This window comes from Thunnus albacares, chromosome 2, assembly GCF_914725855.1.
Source record: "Thunnus albacares chromosome 2, fThuAlb1.1, whole genome shotgun sequence".
NCBI lineage: Eukaryota > Metazoa > Chordata > Actinopteri > Scombriformes > Scombridae > Thunnus > Thunnus albacares.
The window spans coordinates 13,300,076-13,320,754 of NC_058107.1; the positions used below are offsets into that span (position 1 = coordinate 13,300,076).

Sequence of the window (20,679 nt, forward strand, 5' to 3'; positions counted from 1 at the left end):
TTAATGGCCACTGGTTTCTTCCACTGGTCATCATTAAAGGGGTATTGTCATGTGTTTAATTAGCTCACCTTGCTCATTCCTCAGTTAACTTTAACAAAGCGGCACAATTCTCCCTTAGGATATGAGAAATGAATGGCCTTATGATGCTGCGGTCAATAAAAGCTGATACACGCTCTTGACATTGTTGTGTATTCCTTAAATGTTATGAAAATACAATATACAGAGCAATACAATATGTAGGAGACTGTTCAGTATATACATAACAGGTCCTCTGCCGTGTTAAGGAGGATGAGAATGAACCGGGAAGTTGTGCCTTTTTTTCCCCAACTACATGCAGGAGTTTCTCTTGGCTTGCTTCGGCCTTTCCAGAACTCTTCCAAAGAGTGAGGATGTGGCATAAGAAATTAATATCCAAAATGTTACAAAACTTCCAAAACCATTTAATGTGCACAAACATTTGGAACATCTATCTACTCATGTTACTGTTGGTTTTAAAATTTACATGTTGTCTGGATATCACAGGTCATAGTTACTGCTGATCAGTTCAGGGATCATTACTTGATTCTATCTAAACCCTGTAATAATAAAATGATGATAAAAAGGTAATCATCTGATAAACAAATGAAACGAAAAGAACCACCTGATGTCCTCATTCATTGACATATTTTTCATTAGTGATTCACCGTCAGTCACTTGTGGCATTGTGACAGTCCTCTTGAATTTTGTGACCCTTTGGCAGTTTGGGGTGATTCTGAAGTAAATGTCTTTCTCTTTCACCGACCTAGGGTCAAGTTTATATCCAGACCCACTTTCCTCTGAAAGGCATAAGGGTGAGTTTGTTACAAGTGCACACAGTATATTATGCCACCTCTTTTAAAGCACTGTCATTTAATCTTTCCATGTAATTGCGCAACTCCTTGGAGTCTCCCATCTCTACGTCTTGGCACACCCACTTAATGTCCTGGCTGTGGCTTCCAGTCAGTGTGTTCACAGTGGGGTAGCTATTGTCCGAGGGGATGGTGGTGAATGTGGTGAACTTGACTCGCTTCCTCTTGGTGGTGGGTGAGTCTCCTTTGCTTTCCTTGGTTATGCAGCTTGTGTCCGCCGCCCGGTGCACTTGGCCCTGCACGTTCTTCTGGGCTGAGCCTCCGTTCAGCAAGTGGCTGCCTTCCTCGAGCCCGCTGCTTGAGTCCATCATGGAGGTTTGTTCCTCCTGCTGGGGTGACAAGCTGATTTGGCTCTCTAGTAGCTCTGCCTCATTCCCCAGCCACACCCAGTCGTGGGCATGGTTCATGTTCTCTTGGCCCTCAATGGAGAACTCCTTGTGGCGGTATTTGAGGGTATAGGAAATGCAGTTTATGAGGAACACCAGGATAGCGAGGCAGAAGACCCCCAGCAGGGCGTACATGCCGATCTCCAGGTCTGTGAGTCCACGAGCAGTCTGAATGAGGTCATCGTCCATGTTGCGGCCACGGGGAAGGTCCACTTGGGCAGGAAAGTCGGCAAAGTCGATTGGTATGTTCTGGCTACCATCGTCTGAAAGTTTATCCCCATTGGGTCTGCGCATTATTGCACTTCTAGTGGTGGTGGCCCTCCTCAACACCCCGTCCTCCATGTCGGAGATGGAGCTGCCATAGTAGTGGGTGTCAAGGTTGGTCCTGTCCTGGGAGGGGGATAGCCTACCCCTGTTCTCCACATCCTCTCCATCGGGGCCGTAATCGCTGCTCCCTCCCCTTGAGCTGTCACTATAACCAAACTTCACCCTGATGTTACAGTTCCCTGCTGCCAGGATGCTGCGGCGCTTGAACTTCTGGCAGATCTCGCAAACAGTCATCTCCACTCTGACCAGCAAGCCTTGGCCCTCCGCCTCCGTCACAATGACAGGCCATTTCCACGAGGGGTCCTGCTGCACTGTCACTATATCCTCGTCCAGGGAGGTGGCTGTCAGGACAAAAAAGTCGGGATTGTACAGGTCTAGAGGAGCTACAGAGCCGTCGCTGAACTGTAGCCAGGCGCTGATCAAAGCCTCCTGCGAAAATACACACACACAAAACAAAATGCAAGAAGAGAGAGTAAGAATAAGAGAAAATAAATAGTGAGGGACACAAAGACAAGCAATTGAACTTATAGTATAAAAATACTGCATCTAGCCTCATTTAGCAGAAACAGACTGTAACGGATAATTTTGTTTTCAGTGTATTAGCTCTGAGATTATTATGAAAGGCTTCTTTGCTGGGTAGTTAGAGCATCAACCAGATGTTCAGGTGCTCTCAGGTAATCCTCTTTCCTGTTGTCACTGGCTGTTACTTTCAGGATGATAGTGAATTAGTAAAAATGATACTGATTGTTTGCATTCAATGTCCATTTTGTCAATGCACCACAGAGACTTACAATATATTGGAGCTTTTGAATGGTGGGACGTAAGTTGAATACAAGCTCACTAAGTCACATGGTTTCACTAACTCAGCAGCTATTCTCTCTAAGCTAAGGAGGATACAGATTAAAAAGATAGGCAGAAAAGATCAAACAATAACATTAAACATTGTTCATGTGACTGAGGATTTGCCATACATGGGCATCTTAAGGCCTGCTCCTACTGCAGTTTCACAATTTGCCTTTTTTTGTCGCCGAAGGACAAATCCCCAGAGGCGTACAAGTAGATCCCCACGGTGGTCTGTCCATGTGGTCTTTCCTAATTACTGACTCCAGAGGACTTAGAGTGCAGTGCTGCCTGCTTATCTTCACACTTTGCGTGTGGAGATAGGGCAGATAAATGGCCGTCCCCTCTTTTCTCAGTTGGAGGAGAGTGAAGAGTAACGCAAAGGAGCAGTTTGGAGAACGAGTGACAGGGCTTGATAGGCAGATCAAAGAGGCCACAACGAGGGTAGCTACAGCAAATGAGAAAGGGAGGCAAAATATGATAGGAGGGCCAAGTTTGGGCTGTAAGTCAAATTTTGGTACAGAAGCTGTGGTGTTGCTTTTACATGCTCTGAGATTAAGCTCCCGTTTCTATTAGCTGCCCAAGGAAACACATTCTGTCACACTCTGGCTTTCAAGCCTCGGAGTTAAGAGGGTTAGGGATGGTGTGGAACAAACAAATAGACACATGTACATGAGCACATGCACACTCACGGCTCTCTTTGATTGTAAAATTGCTCATTCAAGGGCCCTGTTAGTGTGAAATGGAATCTGGAAGTAAGTCTTTTGTTTTGGAAAGCACAATAATCAAGACTGCAGAATGCACATTTTTGGCTTCAGCAGATATATAAAATTCTGTCTTTTATCAAACTGCAATCAAATCAATGAAGAATAATTTAACAGACTAATGCTTTGAGGCAATAATTAATGGTGTTAAATGAATAGACATCACTCTGTCTTAATCACACCTAGCTAAATAGTGTTTGTAAATAATTGGTGGTGTGGTTTTATTCTATTTTCATATAACTGTGATGGCATAGTGAGAGATGAGCAATAAAATAAGGCTCACTTCACACTTTATTTCAGGTCTATTATATATATTACAGTGTCCCGACCTGTTTTGGGCTCTGCAGAACCTCCTGTGTGGTCGTGGTAGCCAGAATGGCTCTGTTGCTTCCTGGACTGAGCTGGAGACTCATGGAGAGGCCCGTGACCAGCTGGACCCCCAACTCTGTGATGGTCACTTTGTCATCCACCACTGTGATAGTCTTCTCTGCCAGGATTGAGTCTGACAAAGGAGACAACACCTAGGAGGTGCAAAAGACAGGGAAGGAAACACATTTCAGATTACAAGTGCAATACTAAAGGAATTTTAAAAGGAAAAGATGATGAATTAAATTTGCTTGCACTAATTTAGTTTCAAATTTTATGATTGTTGAACAATAATCTGTGACATTCTGGTAAGATAAATTACAGATGCAACTCTGTATAAAAGTGTCTCAGTCTATTCTATAGCCTTTATAAAAGCTTTTCATTTCCTGCTCTAGACACCCCAGGTTGGAGAGGTCTTTCCCAGGAGAAATCAGCAACGAAAGCAACTAAAGCTGAACAGAGAAAGGAGCACTACCTATAGAAACTCAAACTTCATCAACAGAAAAGCTGAAAGCAGTAATAAGTCACCACTGGTCACACCGCTTGATTGACAAGTGAAGTGGAATGCAAAAACATCACATCAATGAGCACTTAGCAGTGAAGATGTCACAGACTTGAAAAAGCAGATTACCACAAGTTATAGGTGATTTAAGAAAATGTCTTTGCAAGTGTTTCATCTAACATAAAAGGCTCACAAGCCCCTGCGCAATATGCAAAACGATACACAAAACCTACTTTTTATTTTATCCGTTTTCTCAGGCTGTGTAGATCAAACAACAGCTCTACTTGGCTGCCATCCAACCCCCATATCTCCTGTAGGTAAGAATCCATTCCCTTTGATTAATACTGGTAATCCAGAGGAGAAGCACACTTTAACCCCAAAACAGAGGCAGGAAGTCATACTGTGTTTATGATGAATGCCATCCAAAGTACAGAGTGACTTTATGCATATCCTTATAAAGGTCTCCTCATGCATCAGTCTGCATCGTGCGTGGCACAGGTAGTCACAGCCGTCAGACCTTTGCACTTGTCATGTTTTCCGGTTTTTGCTTGTTTCATCAAAGCTTGGGTTTTTTTTGCGAATGTGAAGACACGTCTGCACACAGACAGATGAGTCCTCAGATGCCAGGGAACGGATCCCACTCACACAGATGTCATTAGGAGACTGATATTCATCCAGTTAGCCTAAAGAGCCCAACAAACAAAAGGCAGAGGGGGAGAACCCACTCACTGTCGCCAGCTGCTGAGAGCCCACAATACAGGCTGTGACACACCAGCAAGCACCTGCCTGTACTAGACAAAAGGAGGTACTAGTCGAACCGTAGCATCGACAGCGGCATCTGTTATTGTCCCTGGAATACATAATATGTTCATGTTCCTACCGTGTATTATTCACCTTTCACAGGTTTGTTCTAGCATGCATTTATGTTAACAAAAAGATGCACAACAGTGAAGTTCAGAATTGTGTACTACATGGTGATTTTATTTATGCAAGACAATATATGTTTTCAATATTCAAGTAATTGAAATGTTTCCAATTTGATGATATTATAACAGTAATAAAATCATTACCACAATAGTTTTGAGTAACTAGAGTAATTACACAAAACAGACCTTTGCCAAGATCATTGGCAACCTCCACTGCCCTCTGCACTGCATTTTACATTGTGTGTCATCAGATTTGGGGGGAAATATGCAGGATAACTTTGCAACACCAGAGCGGAAGCAGGCACTGATCTTCTGGCACAAACATGACTAAAGCATTAAAAGATTCTCATGATGGCAGATGGTGGAATGAGTGAATGCATATTCATTGTTATGAAGAGCTGTTTCCAGATCCTTCTCCATGTTTTTACAAAGCACTGGCGGGGGAAGGAAGAAGGACAAGTAGCTAAGACCATCACTGAGACGGGGAACAACAGGATTCATGGGAAATAAAGTTAATTTGGGAAGCACTGGAACGAGTAGCATCCACATGTGAAGAGCCACTATAACTCAATTGAACATTCAGATTACTTAACAAATGTACTGGCATTGGACAAAGGCTACCAACTATTGTCTTTTTTTTTACACCTGCCTATTGAAGAAGGAATAGTTCTGGTTTACTGCAACTGGTTTTTGTGGTTTCTACCATCGTTAGTAATACCACTTTACTCATCAAGTAGTTGCTGAGATTGTGAATATAACAACATCACTACAATGAAGTTCGACGGAGCAAAAATACAAGAGGTCAGACAAACAGACAAACAAGTCAATCTAAAGCACTGATGTCTGTAATAGTACCACATTGCACAGGAAAACAAGTACAATGGGTCAAAGTTGAATAAGGAGCAATGTGCAGTTTGAGTAATAATTTTACATCTGACCTTTGTTTTCACTGTGAAATAATTTTGGCTAACCTGCATTTATTTGTAAGATCTGTCAAACTGACTGACTGCTCTTTCTTTGTGTTACCTTCTTATGTGTGATTTTGCCAAGTTCCTGGCTCACTAATAGAAATGATTGTCAAAAGTATGAAAGAAAGATCCAAGTTATAATCAAATGGAATTATCCTTTAATAATGCTTTCACATTTTTAAATGTTACACATCAGGGGCCATATTCACAAAACATCTTAAAGCTAAAGGTAGCTCCTGACTGGCTGAGTTAGGAAAATCTCCTCAGTCAGTCCTAACTTTAAGACTCCTACGTTTTTATTTTTCAAAACATTTCAGCACTAAAAACAGCTGCTCAGTCTGTGAGAAGTCTAGAGGACTCCTACTGTAAGTCACTAAGACAGCTGCTGCAGTCTATCGATTCATCAATATAATTTAATTTGTTCCTTGCTCCATTGATTAATCTTTTATTCCACATTCACTGACACAGTCTGATCAACTGTCAGCCAGTCATTGTAGACATAGTGAGTAAGTAAGTCATCCATAGCAACAGGATCAACCCTGCCCCTTCTGTCAGCTTAGGAGTTCCTTCAGTTCCTCAGTAAAAGTTGTGAGAAGGTCTGAAGAGGAAACTCTTAGCAAGGAACTTTTAGCACCATTTAGGAAGACTCATAGCGGTAAGAAAGATACTTGTGAATAAGGCCCCAGATCCTTTAAGTAGCGCATGGCCTACCTGGATAGTGGTCATTCCCATGTCAAGTCCCACCAGTATCTTTCTGTCCAGCAGCTGTGCAATCTGTGGGTCTTCTACCTTCAAGAAATCCCACACCAGCTCTGTGATGTCCACCTGCCAATCAGTGCCCAACATGAAGCTTGTCTGGCCTCGAGGATCAGGTGACTCGGCTACAAAATGGGTCAGGACTCTGACCATGGCGTGCTGGTACTGCAGAGTGCAGCTTCGTCCACGTCTGTCTTCGTCATCCTCATCCTCGCTGTCCCGTGTGGACCTGGCGATTACAAAAGAAGACTGAGAGTCTGCAGCCATTATGGCGGCTTTCTGGGACTGTACTTGCACACATGTTCACAACCCAAATGCTAACATGATCAATGGTTGTTGAGACAGTTCACTCAAACCCACAAATAGCAAGTTACTGTGGAAAGTAAAGGGCCTTATTGCATGTGCTTTATGGTTATAGCTACAGTATAGTCTAAATATGACAGTCGCAAACTAAAATAATTGTGACACATACTGTATATGCTAATATAGTTAGAGATGAGAAGAAAAAAAATCTGTTCCACTCTGCATTGATTTGTGGTTTGTGGTATTTTCAGCACCATTTTAACTTTAACCGATCTCTGTCAAATGTACACACACAGCAGCATAACTCATACAGGGATGTTTACCCATAAAGACTCAATGTTGTTATTAAACCACTAAGAGAGGATCAATCCAGTGTATGGCTATCATTTTTCTTCCTCAGTGTCTCTCCATGCTGGAGCACCCGGTCTGGATTGTGAATGTGCATACACCTCCTTACTGCTTTACTTAATAGCTTCCCTGATTGCTCCGTTGCAGGCAAATCTAATTTTATTACTTTAGGCAACAAATCAGCCAACAGAGGCTCAGCTCCTTCTCACCAGGAAAATTGCTTTGAGTATGACAAACTAGATTTAAATGGTTACAATATAGCTGCAATATCATTACATTTTGTCCATAAGAGTTTTTTGTATTTTGCTTCGACAAACAACTTTATAAAAACAACAGATAAAGTGTGCTGAGATGTTGAGAACGCAATGTTTGAACGGTTGATCTGGGAGAATAAATGCTCTTCAGTCTTACACTGCGGCACAGTTGGGACACTTGCAAACACAAAAGTGAATCGTCAATAAAATTACTAATCATATATTGTAGTGTACACCCACCTCTCTGTCTAATCACTGTCATTTGTTCTTTTGTCGCTCTTTCTGTCTCAATAACACATACACGCAAGAAGAAGTTGAGATCATGATAAAGGGGGGTTGGGGAGGAATTAGTCTTTTAAACTGTTTTTTCTTGCGATTATCCGCTCTGCTTGTCTCCTGTCTGAATCCCCTGAGAAATCCGACTGCATGCGAAACCGTGGGAATAAAGATGTTGCACGCTCTGGAGAAAAGCCGAGAGTACAGTGAGATTTGGAGTTAAGGGCTTAAAACCTTCACTGGCAGGACCAATTTCACATGCAACTGAATGTCAGCCATTCACAGAAGAAATCACTCCACTGTGGAAAATGGAGGGTCACTGTGACAAATGATTCAGCATTCAACAAGGTTCAAGAGGCCAAGTGACAACACCCATTTCAAACTGTAAATGTGTTTTGAACACTGACATCAAGTGGCTTTGAATTTCAGCTAAACTGAGGTGTCTTCCCAAATATAAATATATATTTTACTTTTTATTGTATGTTGTGATCTTAGTACTAATGCTGGCTTGCCCAAGTCCGGCAAAATACTGACTATTACCCCAAGAGAAACAAGATAATGACAGACTTTGCATGTTTGTTGCATGCTGCAAAATATAATTTGGGACCAAGTATCCATGTGGTCTGGTTTCTTATTAAGAAAAATAAATCCTTATTCAGTTTATGAACCATAGCATGGCTAAATTGAGTGTAAATGTAGTAGAAGTGGGAGCAGATCACAGAAAGGAGAAATGATCAAATATTAGTCTTGTCTCGGTTCCAGTCTTGTGATTACATACATTTTTTAACACTGGTTTACAAATGCTTAAACATTAGCTTAAAATAGCAGAACGCTTGTCTCTAAACAGGCCCTGCATGACACATTTATTGCATATTCATGAGTGCTAACTTCCCCACTTATGACTTTTACATCATTTTCACACAGAGGTAGAATACTGTGCCAAATTTACAGGCAAGGATGTTATTTGAGTTTTATTCAAGTCATTACTTTCTATTAGTTTTTTTCAAATGCATGAAACCTCACCACTGGGTTACCTTAGTCCACCACAGCTAATTAAAGGCCAATCTTTGAATTCACATAAAAAAACAAAAGAACTACCAGCTGCATAAAATATCGCCCTTGCTCAGATACATTGTTCTTTTTCCAAAACAGAATAACAAGGTTTGTGATTCATGAATTTGTGATCAAACATTAATTTTCCTTTCCTTTCATACATTTCTTTTCTCCATTTTCTCGATACTTTCTCTCCACTCATTTAAATATTATACGCAGAGGAGAAAACGTCTGTCAGTGATTCTGATCACCATCTTCTAATTATTCCAGTGACAGTAATTGAAAGTTCCTCACCGATGCTTGCTTTGGTTAACTCCTTATTGTGATTGTTTTGGGTGTAAACAGAATTTGTTTTTTGACATTCACAGTCAATAATTGACAAATGACACTGATGTTATCGGAGTATCTACTGACATATTGACTGACTCAGTGTTTAAACAGTATATTTATGGAGACACTTATACATGCAGGTATTAGTCAGATGTAATGGATTCAGGAATAAACAAGCTGATAGTGAAGTCCAACCCTTTTAGCTCCGGTATAAATCTGCTCCGCCAGTGCTTGTGCAGCCATCTCAAAATCTAATCTAAGGTTAATCTAATAAACAAATCACACTCAGTGCCGAGAACAACCTGCTTCACAAAGCAATTTTTCTTTCCGCTTCATTCACTTTCAAGCCCAGTTCTGACTTCAGAGGAGATGCTGCATATTTAAGTGTGTGTCATGCTTATTTTTATTTTTGCATTTTATTTTCTGCTACAATAACATGACGAAGGTCATTTGGACAGAAATAGGCAGTGCTGCTTCTATATATACAGAAGCAACTCTATCTGACAACGGTTGATTGTTGTTTACTGTTTGAATCTTGCAGGGAATTCAAATACAGCTGTGTGTTTTACAGTAGAAAGAGAACACTCACGCGGCTTGTCTTAAAGTGCACCATGGATAAAGAAAAGAAATAAAAAATAACTGTACGATGCAAATGTATAAAACACTATAAAATAAAGCAGAAAAAGAAGCTCAATATAGGCTACATGGCTTGAAAAAAGTGTTAAAGGAGTGGTGCATGCCTGAGTGCTACGTCTACACTGAAGTTTGGTGTCTGCGAAGGCTTATCTTGTCCCTGTTTTGACAGGGCTTACGGAGGGAAGAGGTGAGGCATACAGGCAGTATCAGTCAAACACTGTGTGAGAAGTACTTCTGCAACTATCCCACTAACAGGCCTGTTGTCTCTTTATTTCTCTCTCTACCCCTCAGTGTGGCCATGACTTGCCAGCCTGGCTCATAGAGGAAGGTCCTGGCTTATGGACAGTGAACCAATGCCTGCTCTCACCAACAGGCATAGTGCTACTTTGCAAGGTCACGCCTGTTATCCCCTGATAAACACAGACGGGCCGAAGACAGAAAAAAAAACAAAGCTCTGTGCAGCTCATCAGCAGTGGTGCTGGCATCAACAATCACAACACAACTCTGCTGTCCCCGCTGATAAAGGCATACCAGCGCGCAGCTGGGAGAGCAACATTCTCGTCAAGCCATGGTATTAGTCGGATGCTGTACCTCTGTCACTCAAAATAAGAAGGGAGCAGGGATAATTAGAGTAACCACACTGGTGCGTGGGGTGAGTCCAAGTCCAAGTCCAACCTCAACACTTTTCCAGAAGTAATTACTGCAGGTAGGCTGATAGCTGCGCCACCAATTGATGGATTTCAACAATTGCAGAGTAGCACTGCACAGCGGCATTGGCAGAGGTGCTGTTAGTGATGAGGCCTCAGGGGAGAGGTCTAACCTCCAGACAGCTCTAATAATGTTCTGTCCTGCTGACGACTAAGAGGCGCAATGGCAGGCTCAGTCTTAATGGCGAGCTGTATTGCACAGGTCAGCCATTTTGTTATCAGCCTTGACCTATCAGTAGGGCTGAAGCTGGAAAGAGAAAGGTGGAGTGGTGTTCAGTCACATGTCTCATCATTATCTTATCTATGCCTGCCATGATTCAAATCGAGTACATCACCTGGAATAAAGGCTATTCATTACCCTCTTACCAAGCTGCTGCAAAGGTGGATAAAGTACTCTGACCATGAGTATTTATAAGAAGCAATGATAGGAGAATGTAGAAGCACACAATATTTTTTATAGGGTGAGAAAGTTAATTTCTATAGCTAATCCTAACAAATCCCGAGAAATGTGCAAGAAACCAGTGAATAATCTACAGGACACCTCATAACTGAGTCTATTAAAGGGGCGATGTTTGATGTGGTCAAATGAATTAAAATCTTTATTTTATTTATTTAACTTTTCGTTAAGTGAGTGAGCAGGATACACAGACACAAAGCCCTGTAACTAACAGACCCATGCAGTACTGTACCTCTGACTGCTTGCTATGATGGGCACCCTCCACCCTTTGATCTGGCTCAGCTCTGTGTCTGACACCTCAATCTGCAGGGGGAGTCGAGGGATCCACACGTTGAGCTCCAGCTGAGCACTCAGGTATCCGTAGGTGAAGTTCACCGTCATCTTCACCTTGCCCTTCATCTCCTTGCCGTTCACAAAAACGTAGTCGCACCGGTCTGACACCTGCATAGGAGGAGAGGGAAGGTTAAGAGAGATGGCATTTAGGTTGAGCTCCCCAGACGGTTGCACCAGATGACTACACACTGAATTACACGGTGCAATACACTGTACAGTGTACACTGTAGGCCAGGTCCTACAAGTTGATTATAAGTCTTTATGCTCCTGAGCTCGCCACTGATACAGCAACTTTGAACAAGATAAAAGGTACTCTATCAGCTCCACACTCAGGAAAAGAGGGAGTAGGGCAGCAAGGACATCTTTGAACCTGAGGGAAAACAGGTCATGGTCTGCCTCTTCTATTATAGTCCTGCCTATGGCTAAAAGAAGAACCAACAGATGGAACCTAGTAAGAGGAGAGCAGTTGTCTCTTGATAAAATGACCAAACTCAAAGTCATCTGTTTCATAAATTGCTTTACAAAAGGAAAGATTGGGCCAATTTTGTGCTATCGAAAGACACAATTCTTTGTAGCTCTGACTCGTTCTCTTTGAAGAAGAGAATGAGTGCTTCTTTTTTTACTTGTTCCAGCATTTGATTAATGCCCAGAGTCCTCTCCCTCCCTCTCCCTTTAAAAGCCTTATGATATGGCCTTTCAAACACTACAAACACATAACATACACAAATACACAAAAATCCAAAGAGGATCTGTTCTAGACTGTGTAGACTGTGTTTGTTGTTTTGGAGCCCCCCACTGGCAGTTTGCATACAGCAGTGTTAGACTTACCTCCTTTCCTGTCTATACAGGATTTTGTTATTCAGCAAGAGATGAATGGCTGTTAATGTGCATCTAACTGAGTTTGAATTGTAATCTTTTGCCATCCTCTTCACACGTTTTGTAAGACGCAATTTCTGTGAATATATTTGTTTATTAGGCATATATTATTAATAAGAGCCCAATATTTGTTGATTATATCAGAAAGTAGTATCTTTGCAAATTACTCTTATTCTTGTTTGTATGGTAATATTAGTACTACGATAATGCTATTTTCAATTCATTGTATACTTACTTGGTATTACAGACATATTTACCTTTTTGTTATATTTACATTGTATCTGAAACATATTGTCAAGCGGCAAAATCCGGGGCTAAACAATGAAGCCAATGCAGAAGTGCCAAAATCTGCAGTTTTTCAAATGGCCACATGAGGCCGGCTCCAAAAGCAAGTCAATCCTCATAGACCCCCAAGTAAAAATGCCCAACTTAACAGCAGAAATAAACATGTTTACAGCCTGGTACAAAAAACGGTTTTGTCTCTATAGCTAATTTACCCATTCATTAAAACTGTACAAGTTTGAATTTTTATATAGCTCACCCTTTTAAATTTTATTAAGGCTTAAAATTCCGCATATTTAAGGGCATTTTGGCACTTTGAGTGACAGCTGCCGTCACAGACAAGTTGCTGAGCAGTAGGCATAGCCATAGCCGTCGCTACGTCAGTGTGTTTCCGGTTAATTGTAACATTTCGGTTGCCTAAAAAAAGTCTTGTTCAGTGTTTGGATGTACTAAATGACCCTCTAAAAAGTCAGATGTTCATTTTTTCCTGGTAAGTACATTTTGTTTCAATGGTTTTAAGCCTGTATTTCGCTGGCAAAAATTAGCCTTAGCATTAGGATTAGCACAGTTAACCATAGACTGTAAATGCACGGTGCTAACCAAGCTAGCAGCGACATTAGCTTCAGCTAGGCCTTCTCATCCAAATATGGTCACTCATGGCGCCAAAAATCCAACATGGTAACAGTCAAAATGCAAACTTGAGACTTCAGAATGGAAGTCCGTGAACCAATGGGTGATGTCACGGTGGCTGTGTTCATTATTTTTTGCAGTCTTTGCATGCTGTTTGTGCCTTTGATTCAGTAAACCTTCAAAAACAGCCCTCCACTTTTACTGTAGTTATTGAGTGTTTAAAGGGGACTGTATAATCAGACTGCACTTAACGCTTGGTTTCCAACAGTTTTTTCTACTTTCAGCCTGAGCTGATGTCAGGTCGTGACAGATTTCTTTATAGTCATCTGCTCCACACACAGCATTATTTCTAACTGATCCCTTGAACAAAGAGCTCTAAATGTCTCAATACGGGTTTTTAGCACTGCTAATTCGGTGGGTAACACCTCATTTCCTGTAAATTCTTCACCACAAAAGTCTCCCATTATTTAGTAATTTAAAAGCTTTTAATATGAAGCGGTAAAGCAGAAATTTGGTTGGGTTTGCATTGGCAGTAACTTAACACAACTCTGATATGGCTGCCCCTCAGCAGGCTTCCAAAAAGCTGTCCAATCAGAACAGAGTGGGCTCATCAGGAGGGGGGCCTTAAATAGACAGGAGCTCAAACTGCCTGTTAAGAGACAGAGGCTGAACTGAGGGGCTGCATAAAGGGCCAGTATAAGATAAATAGTTTTTGAACTAGTGAACCACTCACAGAGGTAATTAATCAGTATGTCTTACGCTGCATTCACATGGATTCAGGCAGATGGTAGACAGCAAACTAAATATCATTTTAGTGGACGAGAGCAGGATGGTAAAATTAGGTGAGGTTGGCAGAGAATACCAGCAACAGTAGCAGTAGACAGCATTGCTGTCAAAAGTTAAAATATTTTAAATTTTTGCCATCCTCAGTGACAGAATTTACAACTGAATGTTACGTAGTTCCCTCACACAACGAGAAAACATGGGTGATTTGAACAACAAGAAGCTAATAATTTTGTTGCAACAACACCCGGAATTATATGATCAGAGCTTGACATCCTACCAAGGTTTTTGGGGAATTTTGTAAGGAATTTAATTCATAAATTAATTTTAAGTTTGCAATAGTATATTAAGAGAAAGCTGCATTTTATAGTTACATGCATTACTAGAATAATTACATAAAATAACGGACATGGAATAATTTAATTTAATATATTTTATTCCATTCTTTGTAAGCAACACGACATCACCATATCATCATGCGTGTATCGTTTTGCTGTCCTGCCATTGCGTTGGGCTGTTGGACTGTTTATTTTTCCCATGCCGTCCAGAAGATGTTGTCCGTCTGCCATCTACCATCTGCCTGAATCCATGTGAACGCAGCATTAAACAGAGATACCCTGTTTTTTTCTTTCTTGGGCACTTTGTCAATCCTATTGATCCCATCATGTAGCAGACTACCATGGCTGGAACAAGATGGAATTAGATGGTCTGGGGAAATATTTTTTTTTCTACTCCCAAGTTATTTCTCTACAGCGAGATAAAACCATAAACAGCCATTCATCATGGAGCTGTGGCAGGATATCCTCTGTGACCAGGAAGAAAACTTTGTGTGTGACAGATTCTATAGCTTTGTGCAAGCTGCCACCACTTCAACATCACCTCTAGAGTGAAGCCAGCAGGAGACTTTTTGTGGAAATTAAACTTGGCTGGTTTTGTATAAATAAAAGCAGATATTTGCAGATTTCTAGCACTGGCTCTGCAGTGGAGTTCCTTGAAACCAGTGTTTAACTTGCAGAAAATACAATGGTGTTGCCATAAGGGAAAACTTTCATCAAATCAGTCATCAAACACCTCTTAGTTAATCCCCCTTGTTATCGTCCAAATGGACATATGGTGCACCTCTTTTCAGTCCAGTATCCCCAGGAATTATATCCATATAGAGTTTGTACCCTGCCACAGATCTGTTATTAAGGTTCACCTTATTATAAACTGTAACCATGACCTTTCTTGAACCTTAATCACGTGTTTTAGTTGCCAAACCCTAACCATACCTTAACCATAGTTTATTTGCCACAACCATGGTTTTTCCCCAACCAGTAGTGGAAAAATTACAGACCCTTGAGACAATATGGTCAACCATTAATTCTTTCAGCTCCTCTTTCACTATAACTGAAATATGAAGGATCTACCACAATTCTGTACATACCACCATTATTAATAATTTCTGTTGCCCTCTTTCTGTTTAAAAAGCAACATGTTTTCAATAAGCCTTTTTTGGGTAGAGGTGACCATTTTTAAATGGTACATTGGAACAAAAGGTCTTTCATCTATCATCGAGCTGACAAAAGCAGTGGACTTTATGTTTCTACACTGGCCTGAGCCCTAGACAAGGATCTCTCGAAAACCCCTGTGAGAAAGCTGAAAAACATGCTGCAGGGCATCCTTTAAGGCTACAGCCAACCATCAGAGAACTTGTGTTAGGGGCTGCACAAGCCCTGCATTCTCAAGTAGATGTGTGCAGGATCAATGGATATTTGCTCTATGTTATTAGTGCAGAACATGGTAGCACCTTGCTCACGCACTAGTGCCACACAACACTGCAAAGTAATGTGGACTGACAGAGTTGCTTAATGAAGCTTTTGAACATTTCTACAAGGGCGGTGTCGCTCCCCTGGCTACAGTCAGTCATGGAGCAGATTGGGTGCTGTCAGGGCTCCCAGTGTGAGAGTGTGTTTAAACTGATAAAGATGTCAGAGGAGTCCCTGCTCCTTATCAGCCCTCATTGTTCGGCTCTTTCTCTCTCACTACACTCAGTCTGCTGAGACTGAAGTGCCTTTGACAGCCCCTTCGTTTTCGACTTTTCTCACAAGTTGGGGCTCTGCAACCTGCCCGCACAAGCATTAGGTTGCCGGCTAGATAACACTAGACTGGGCTCCATGTGAGGCTCATTGATCCTATCTAATAGTGATATGAATGATAAATAAAATGCAGGTGACACATATGTTTATCCTATCAGCATTATTTTTCTTGCCAAAGCTCCATGAAGTTATAGTTTACCCTTATTTCTGAGAAGAGAAGAATGTGTAAATGAGTGTGGGTTATTAGCATACAGCTCTGCTACGGTATCTCTCATGACAGAGAAATGAACTGCCTGCTGGCATTTCTTCGATCTATTCCCTACAACATTCTAAGCAGAAACAATTATGGAAAACATGGCAGCTGACATCCAGCCATCCCAATACATTACGCTGACGTGCTTACACCCTCCTACTGTTGTGTATCATTGGCTGACGTAGCTCCAAATCAATTTTTTTAACATAGAAAGATGCAACTACTTAATAAGCGGCCCCCTTAACCCCTCATACACCCTCGCAGCAGGATGTGTGTTGTGGCAGACTCAGAATGTGACCGTCTCTGTGAATTAAACACTCTCTGTCAGTCTGATTCACAAAGTATCATAAACGTCCAGGAGGATCTACTGCCACATTCATCAGACACATTAGGCAGCTAACGGGAGAATACTTACAGAGGACATTAAGGTTGTCTCTGGATCGAGCCCAGGAAATTAACAACTCACCAGACAGATACAATCCATGGCAGATATGAGCGATGGGAGTAGGGAGCATGAAGGTGGGGTGAGCCCGTCTCTGGCTTGTACACAGAGTTGGCTTGACAGAAGCAATTAAGCCACTCAGACTCATCTGCCTAAGCTACACTACTCACTTCAGTGCAAGGGGAAGGTCTGTACATATTCTGATAGCCCTGCTCCACGGTTGCAGCAGTTATAAAAGCCCATTCATAGCATGACTGTGAGTAGCTACAGTTCATGGCTAACATGGAGACAGAAGACTTGCTGTGGAAACTCAGGAATATACAGCTGTGCAACATGTTTGTGCTACTGATATTGCTATTCCAATTATACGTCTTTGAGTGAAATGTGTTTTTTTTGTTTAATTAAAAAAATGAAGGTAAATTCTGAAAAAGCATATGTTTTATGTTAGAATATGGATATATATTTTAAGCGTACAACAGCTGTTGTAGGTTGCTAAGCACTCCTCTGTGTTTACCAGTTAGTCGTTCACTTTGTCTGTCTTTTGTTTTGTGCTAGAAAGTTACCATACAGTTTAAGCTTCTTCTCTGAAAACAGCTGCCTGCTGTGTGTGAAAATGACATTACTGAGAGCAGTGAAAATGAACCAAAACAGTAAAAATGTGGGCTGTTAAACTGAAACAATGAACTGAAAGACACTAAAACACTCCATCGAACTGAGGGGAACTGAAGAGTTGGGTGACAATTCTTTGTAGGTTCATCACTAGGATCGACCCCCTTCACATACAAGTAGTCATGGGATCCATTGTTAATATACAAATATTGATTATAGCCACCTTAAGTCTTTGAAAATGTAATCACTACATGCAGCTGCAACATGTGAAGCTGTGTAATGACAGTAGATGAAGCACTTGATTGTACCATCCTCCCAGATCAAGTGTAAAACTCCTATTGCCAACTCATTCCATACAGTGAACCAGGCTATATACATTAGTCCTAAACTGAACTGTCAAAACTATAAATCCAGAAAGAGCAACATGTGCATGCAAAATAATGCAGGCAGAGCCTTATTTCTGTCTACACACGTCAGACATAATTTGCTTAAGCAAGATAAATCTCCAGAGAGGTTGAAAGAAAAAGCATGTGACCTAGGGTTTTTTTTTTTTCAAACTCACTGCAATTACAAAGCCACAAGTGAGTAGAAGCATCATTTTATGTGCACAGTGATTCATTATTCAGGTTTAATGTCACTCTGTGTTTATTTATCGCTAATTCCCCAGGTCAGAATTAGATAAATTAGTCATGTTTACATACATGATCGCAGGAGACTATGTTTAGAAAAAGAACTGAGTTGCCTTCTCCGACTGAGCATTGAGCAAGAAGGATGAATGCTCGGAACTAGAGATCCCAAAGGCAGAGCTGTGGCTTTTTTTTTTTTTTTTTTTTTTTTTTTACAAATGTCTTTGACTGCAATTTAATTTCCCTCTGGAATTCACTTAACCATCTCTAACTCACATATCAGACATGATAAAGTGGACTGAAGTGGCAAAATATCCTCCTCGACTTCAGTTTTTGATTTTGTTTCATTAGAGCTTTTTAGTGTACATTACTTGAGTTTGATTTGCTTCATCTTACCATCCTCTCTGATCTTGACAGGTTCAAACAAGGAAACACTATTGGAGGGAGCCCTTTGTACAGCAGGGGGCCATTTCTAGACACCATGCAACATCCCAGCCACTTATCAGAAACAGACCACAACCAGACTGTGTCTTTAATTTATCAGGTTTTTTTTTTGTTGAGCCTTTCTATAGATGATTATGGTGTTATTTGGATTCTACTGGAGAGTTTTTGTATTATGTTAAGCCACTGATGCCAGGGCTCAACTTTGTATCACTCTAAGGGACTTTCTATTCAGTTGTGCCTTGTGTCCCAGGTTTGAAAGGGGATCTAAAAATAAAAGAACTCGAGCAACCTGTCAGCAGTTGCTGCATATCAAACATACACTTTCATGTTGTTTGGTGGTGTTTGTTTGTTTATCCTTTCTGAAGGATTTATATAGATGTGCTAAACATAGAAAACCTTCTCATCTGTAGCATTTTTTAATATTTATTGTTTTCACATAAGCTTTAATGTACTGTCTGTAATGCTTCACAATACTTGGATAGTGCCAGTCCTCAAATGCACATATTTTCAGTTTGATTTGATATTAACTAGGTATTGCATTTGAGTTGCCCAATTATAACCAGGATGGACTTGATAACTGTCAACAGTCAGTTACTTTAAACGGACTGTGCAGATATTAAATAATTAATTTATTCGCATTTTGATTAATTACATTTGAATGCAGACAAATACATGTGTACACTATGGGTCCTTCCACATGGGTCTGATGAGAAAATCTCTTTAAATTATGAACAAATAAAAAGGCTTCCAGCTGTAGATAAGGAGCAGCAATTTTGTACCCCATAAATTTAAAGTAACAATGTGCCTATCTATATTTACATGATCATATTTGCATATTTAGATGCTTATGTACGTTATATAAAAGCCTCATGAATCTATGCTGGAAAAATGTCAACAAAAATCTATTTGAAGCCAGGCAAGTTATGTTTTCATAAGAGAAGAGATGCGGGGGCTCATCTCTCTTTCAACGGTTCATCTTACTGACCTTAACCACGTCTTCGTCTGTGGAGCGACACTTGACTGCTTCAGAGACATCAGTAACAGAGGCATCTATTCCAATGGTTACCACCTTTACTGGGACAGCCACTGTTTTCCCAGTCAGCACAGCGGTGTTCAAAATCTCAGCATCCTACAGAGAGTGAGAGAGAAAAAGAGATCAGCACAACACTTGTCAAAGGCCTGGCAGGTCTACAATCCACCCAATAACAGACTAGCAGTAATTACTAGCTCAGAAAGAAAAAGAAAAGTGCAAGTAACAAGTACTACTGAAAATGACCCAAAGAGGCTTGGCGTGGCTCAATTAGCCACTCAATTAGGTGAACCACTGTGAAATCTGAACCACAGTTGGGTGGACAGCTAATGACTGATGCCTGCTGGTGAGCACATTGTCCAGTACACTGAACTTCCTTTGTTGTATTTGGTCTCCTTGTTTTAAAAGGTGAAACATGCAGCATTTTATTTTAATAGATTTTTTGAGTAGCTACTGTGGAGGTTGTAAGCTGAGAAGTAAGATATGAAATTAACCATAATTATTTGGGTGTTATTCTAATTATTGTGAATGCAATTATTAGACTGAATAAGAGAACATTCCCCTCACTACCATGCTCTTCAGCCCGCTAATTGCTGAAAGTCATTAGCATAACATTGTGGTTGGCTAGTCACCATAATTACAGATTGGCAGATAAAATTTACTGTAGATTTGAGTTGATTATTGACAGGGGACAAATTAAATTTGTGAATTAAGTGAATTATATTTCATGTGGGGAAATTATCTGTGCCCTATTGCATGAACATTTTTCTATGAATCATTTACTTCTCTGCTCAGACACATCATCAGTTACATTACATGAAATCACTCAATGTTTCAGTTACCAGGGTTAATCCAGCTTTTATTCATGTTGGTTCACAGAAATTTGAGGCCTCTCTTTGCTGTCTCTGTGGTGTTTGTGATTACCATCTTCGCCTTAAGCCCTGCCTTGTCCAGAATACACAGTGCATGCAACTTCTACCTTCAGTCTTTACTGTATGCTTGGCCTCTTTTTTCGTTGGCCTTTTCAGTATTGAAACACTTCCAGCAAACTCAGTGCCCTAAAGCATTTATCTCCTATAAGCCACAGGGGGCATGACAATGGCTTTGTCTTATCCCTGCAGGGGAGGTTGGATGGGCTGAGGGGGACTTCATAGATTGACTGAGTTATAATAATAACAATACAATTTATTGATAAGGGGTTGTTTTT

At 40.8% G+C, this 20,679-nt stretch overlaps 1 protein-coding gene and 1 long non-coding RNA gene across 3 annotated transcripts in view; one reads left to right on the forward strand and one right to left on the reverse strand.

Annotated features, from left to right (window-relative positions):
• Nucleotides 1–424: 424 nt before the first annotated feature.
• The window catches only part of si:dkeyp-14d3.1 (transmembrane protein 132C), a 118,822-nt gene continuing 98,567 nt past the window's right edge, over nucleotides 425–20,679 (reverse strand). The window contains exons 5-9 of the mRNA XM_044366481.1: nucleotides 19,428–19,571; nucleotides 11,319–11,527; nucleotides 6,678–6,951; nucleotides 3,534–3,725; nucleotides 425–2,029 (exon numbers count right to left, since the gene is read on the reverse strand). Of these exons, the coding sequence (XP_044222416.1) occupies nucleotides 860–2,029; nucleotides 3,534–3,725; nucleotides 6,678–6,951; nucleotides 11,319–11,527; nucleotides 19,428–19,571 (1,989 nt within the window). The 3' untranslated portion in view covers nucleotides 425–859. The remainder of the gene's footprint in view (nucleotides 2,030–3,533; nucleotides 3,726–6,677; nucleotides 6,952–11,318; nucleotides 11,528–19,427; nucleotides 19,572–20,679) is intronic.
• On the forward strand, nucleotides 3,633–5,149 carry LOC122992657. Of its 2 annotated transcripts, XR_006406097.1 has the most exons (3): nucleotides 3,633–3,732; nucleotides 3,966–4,213; nucleotides 4,330–5,149. It is a non-coding gene; the product is annotated as an uncharacterized LOC122992657 (long non-coding RNA). The 2 variants fall into 2 exon arrangements; XR_006406095.1 differs by having other exon boundaries at nucleotides 3,966–5,149.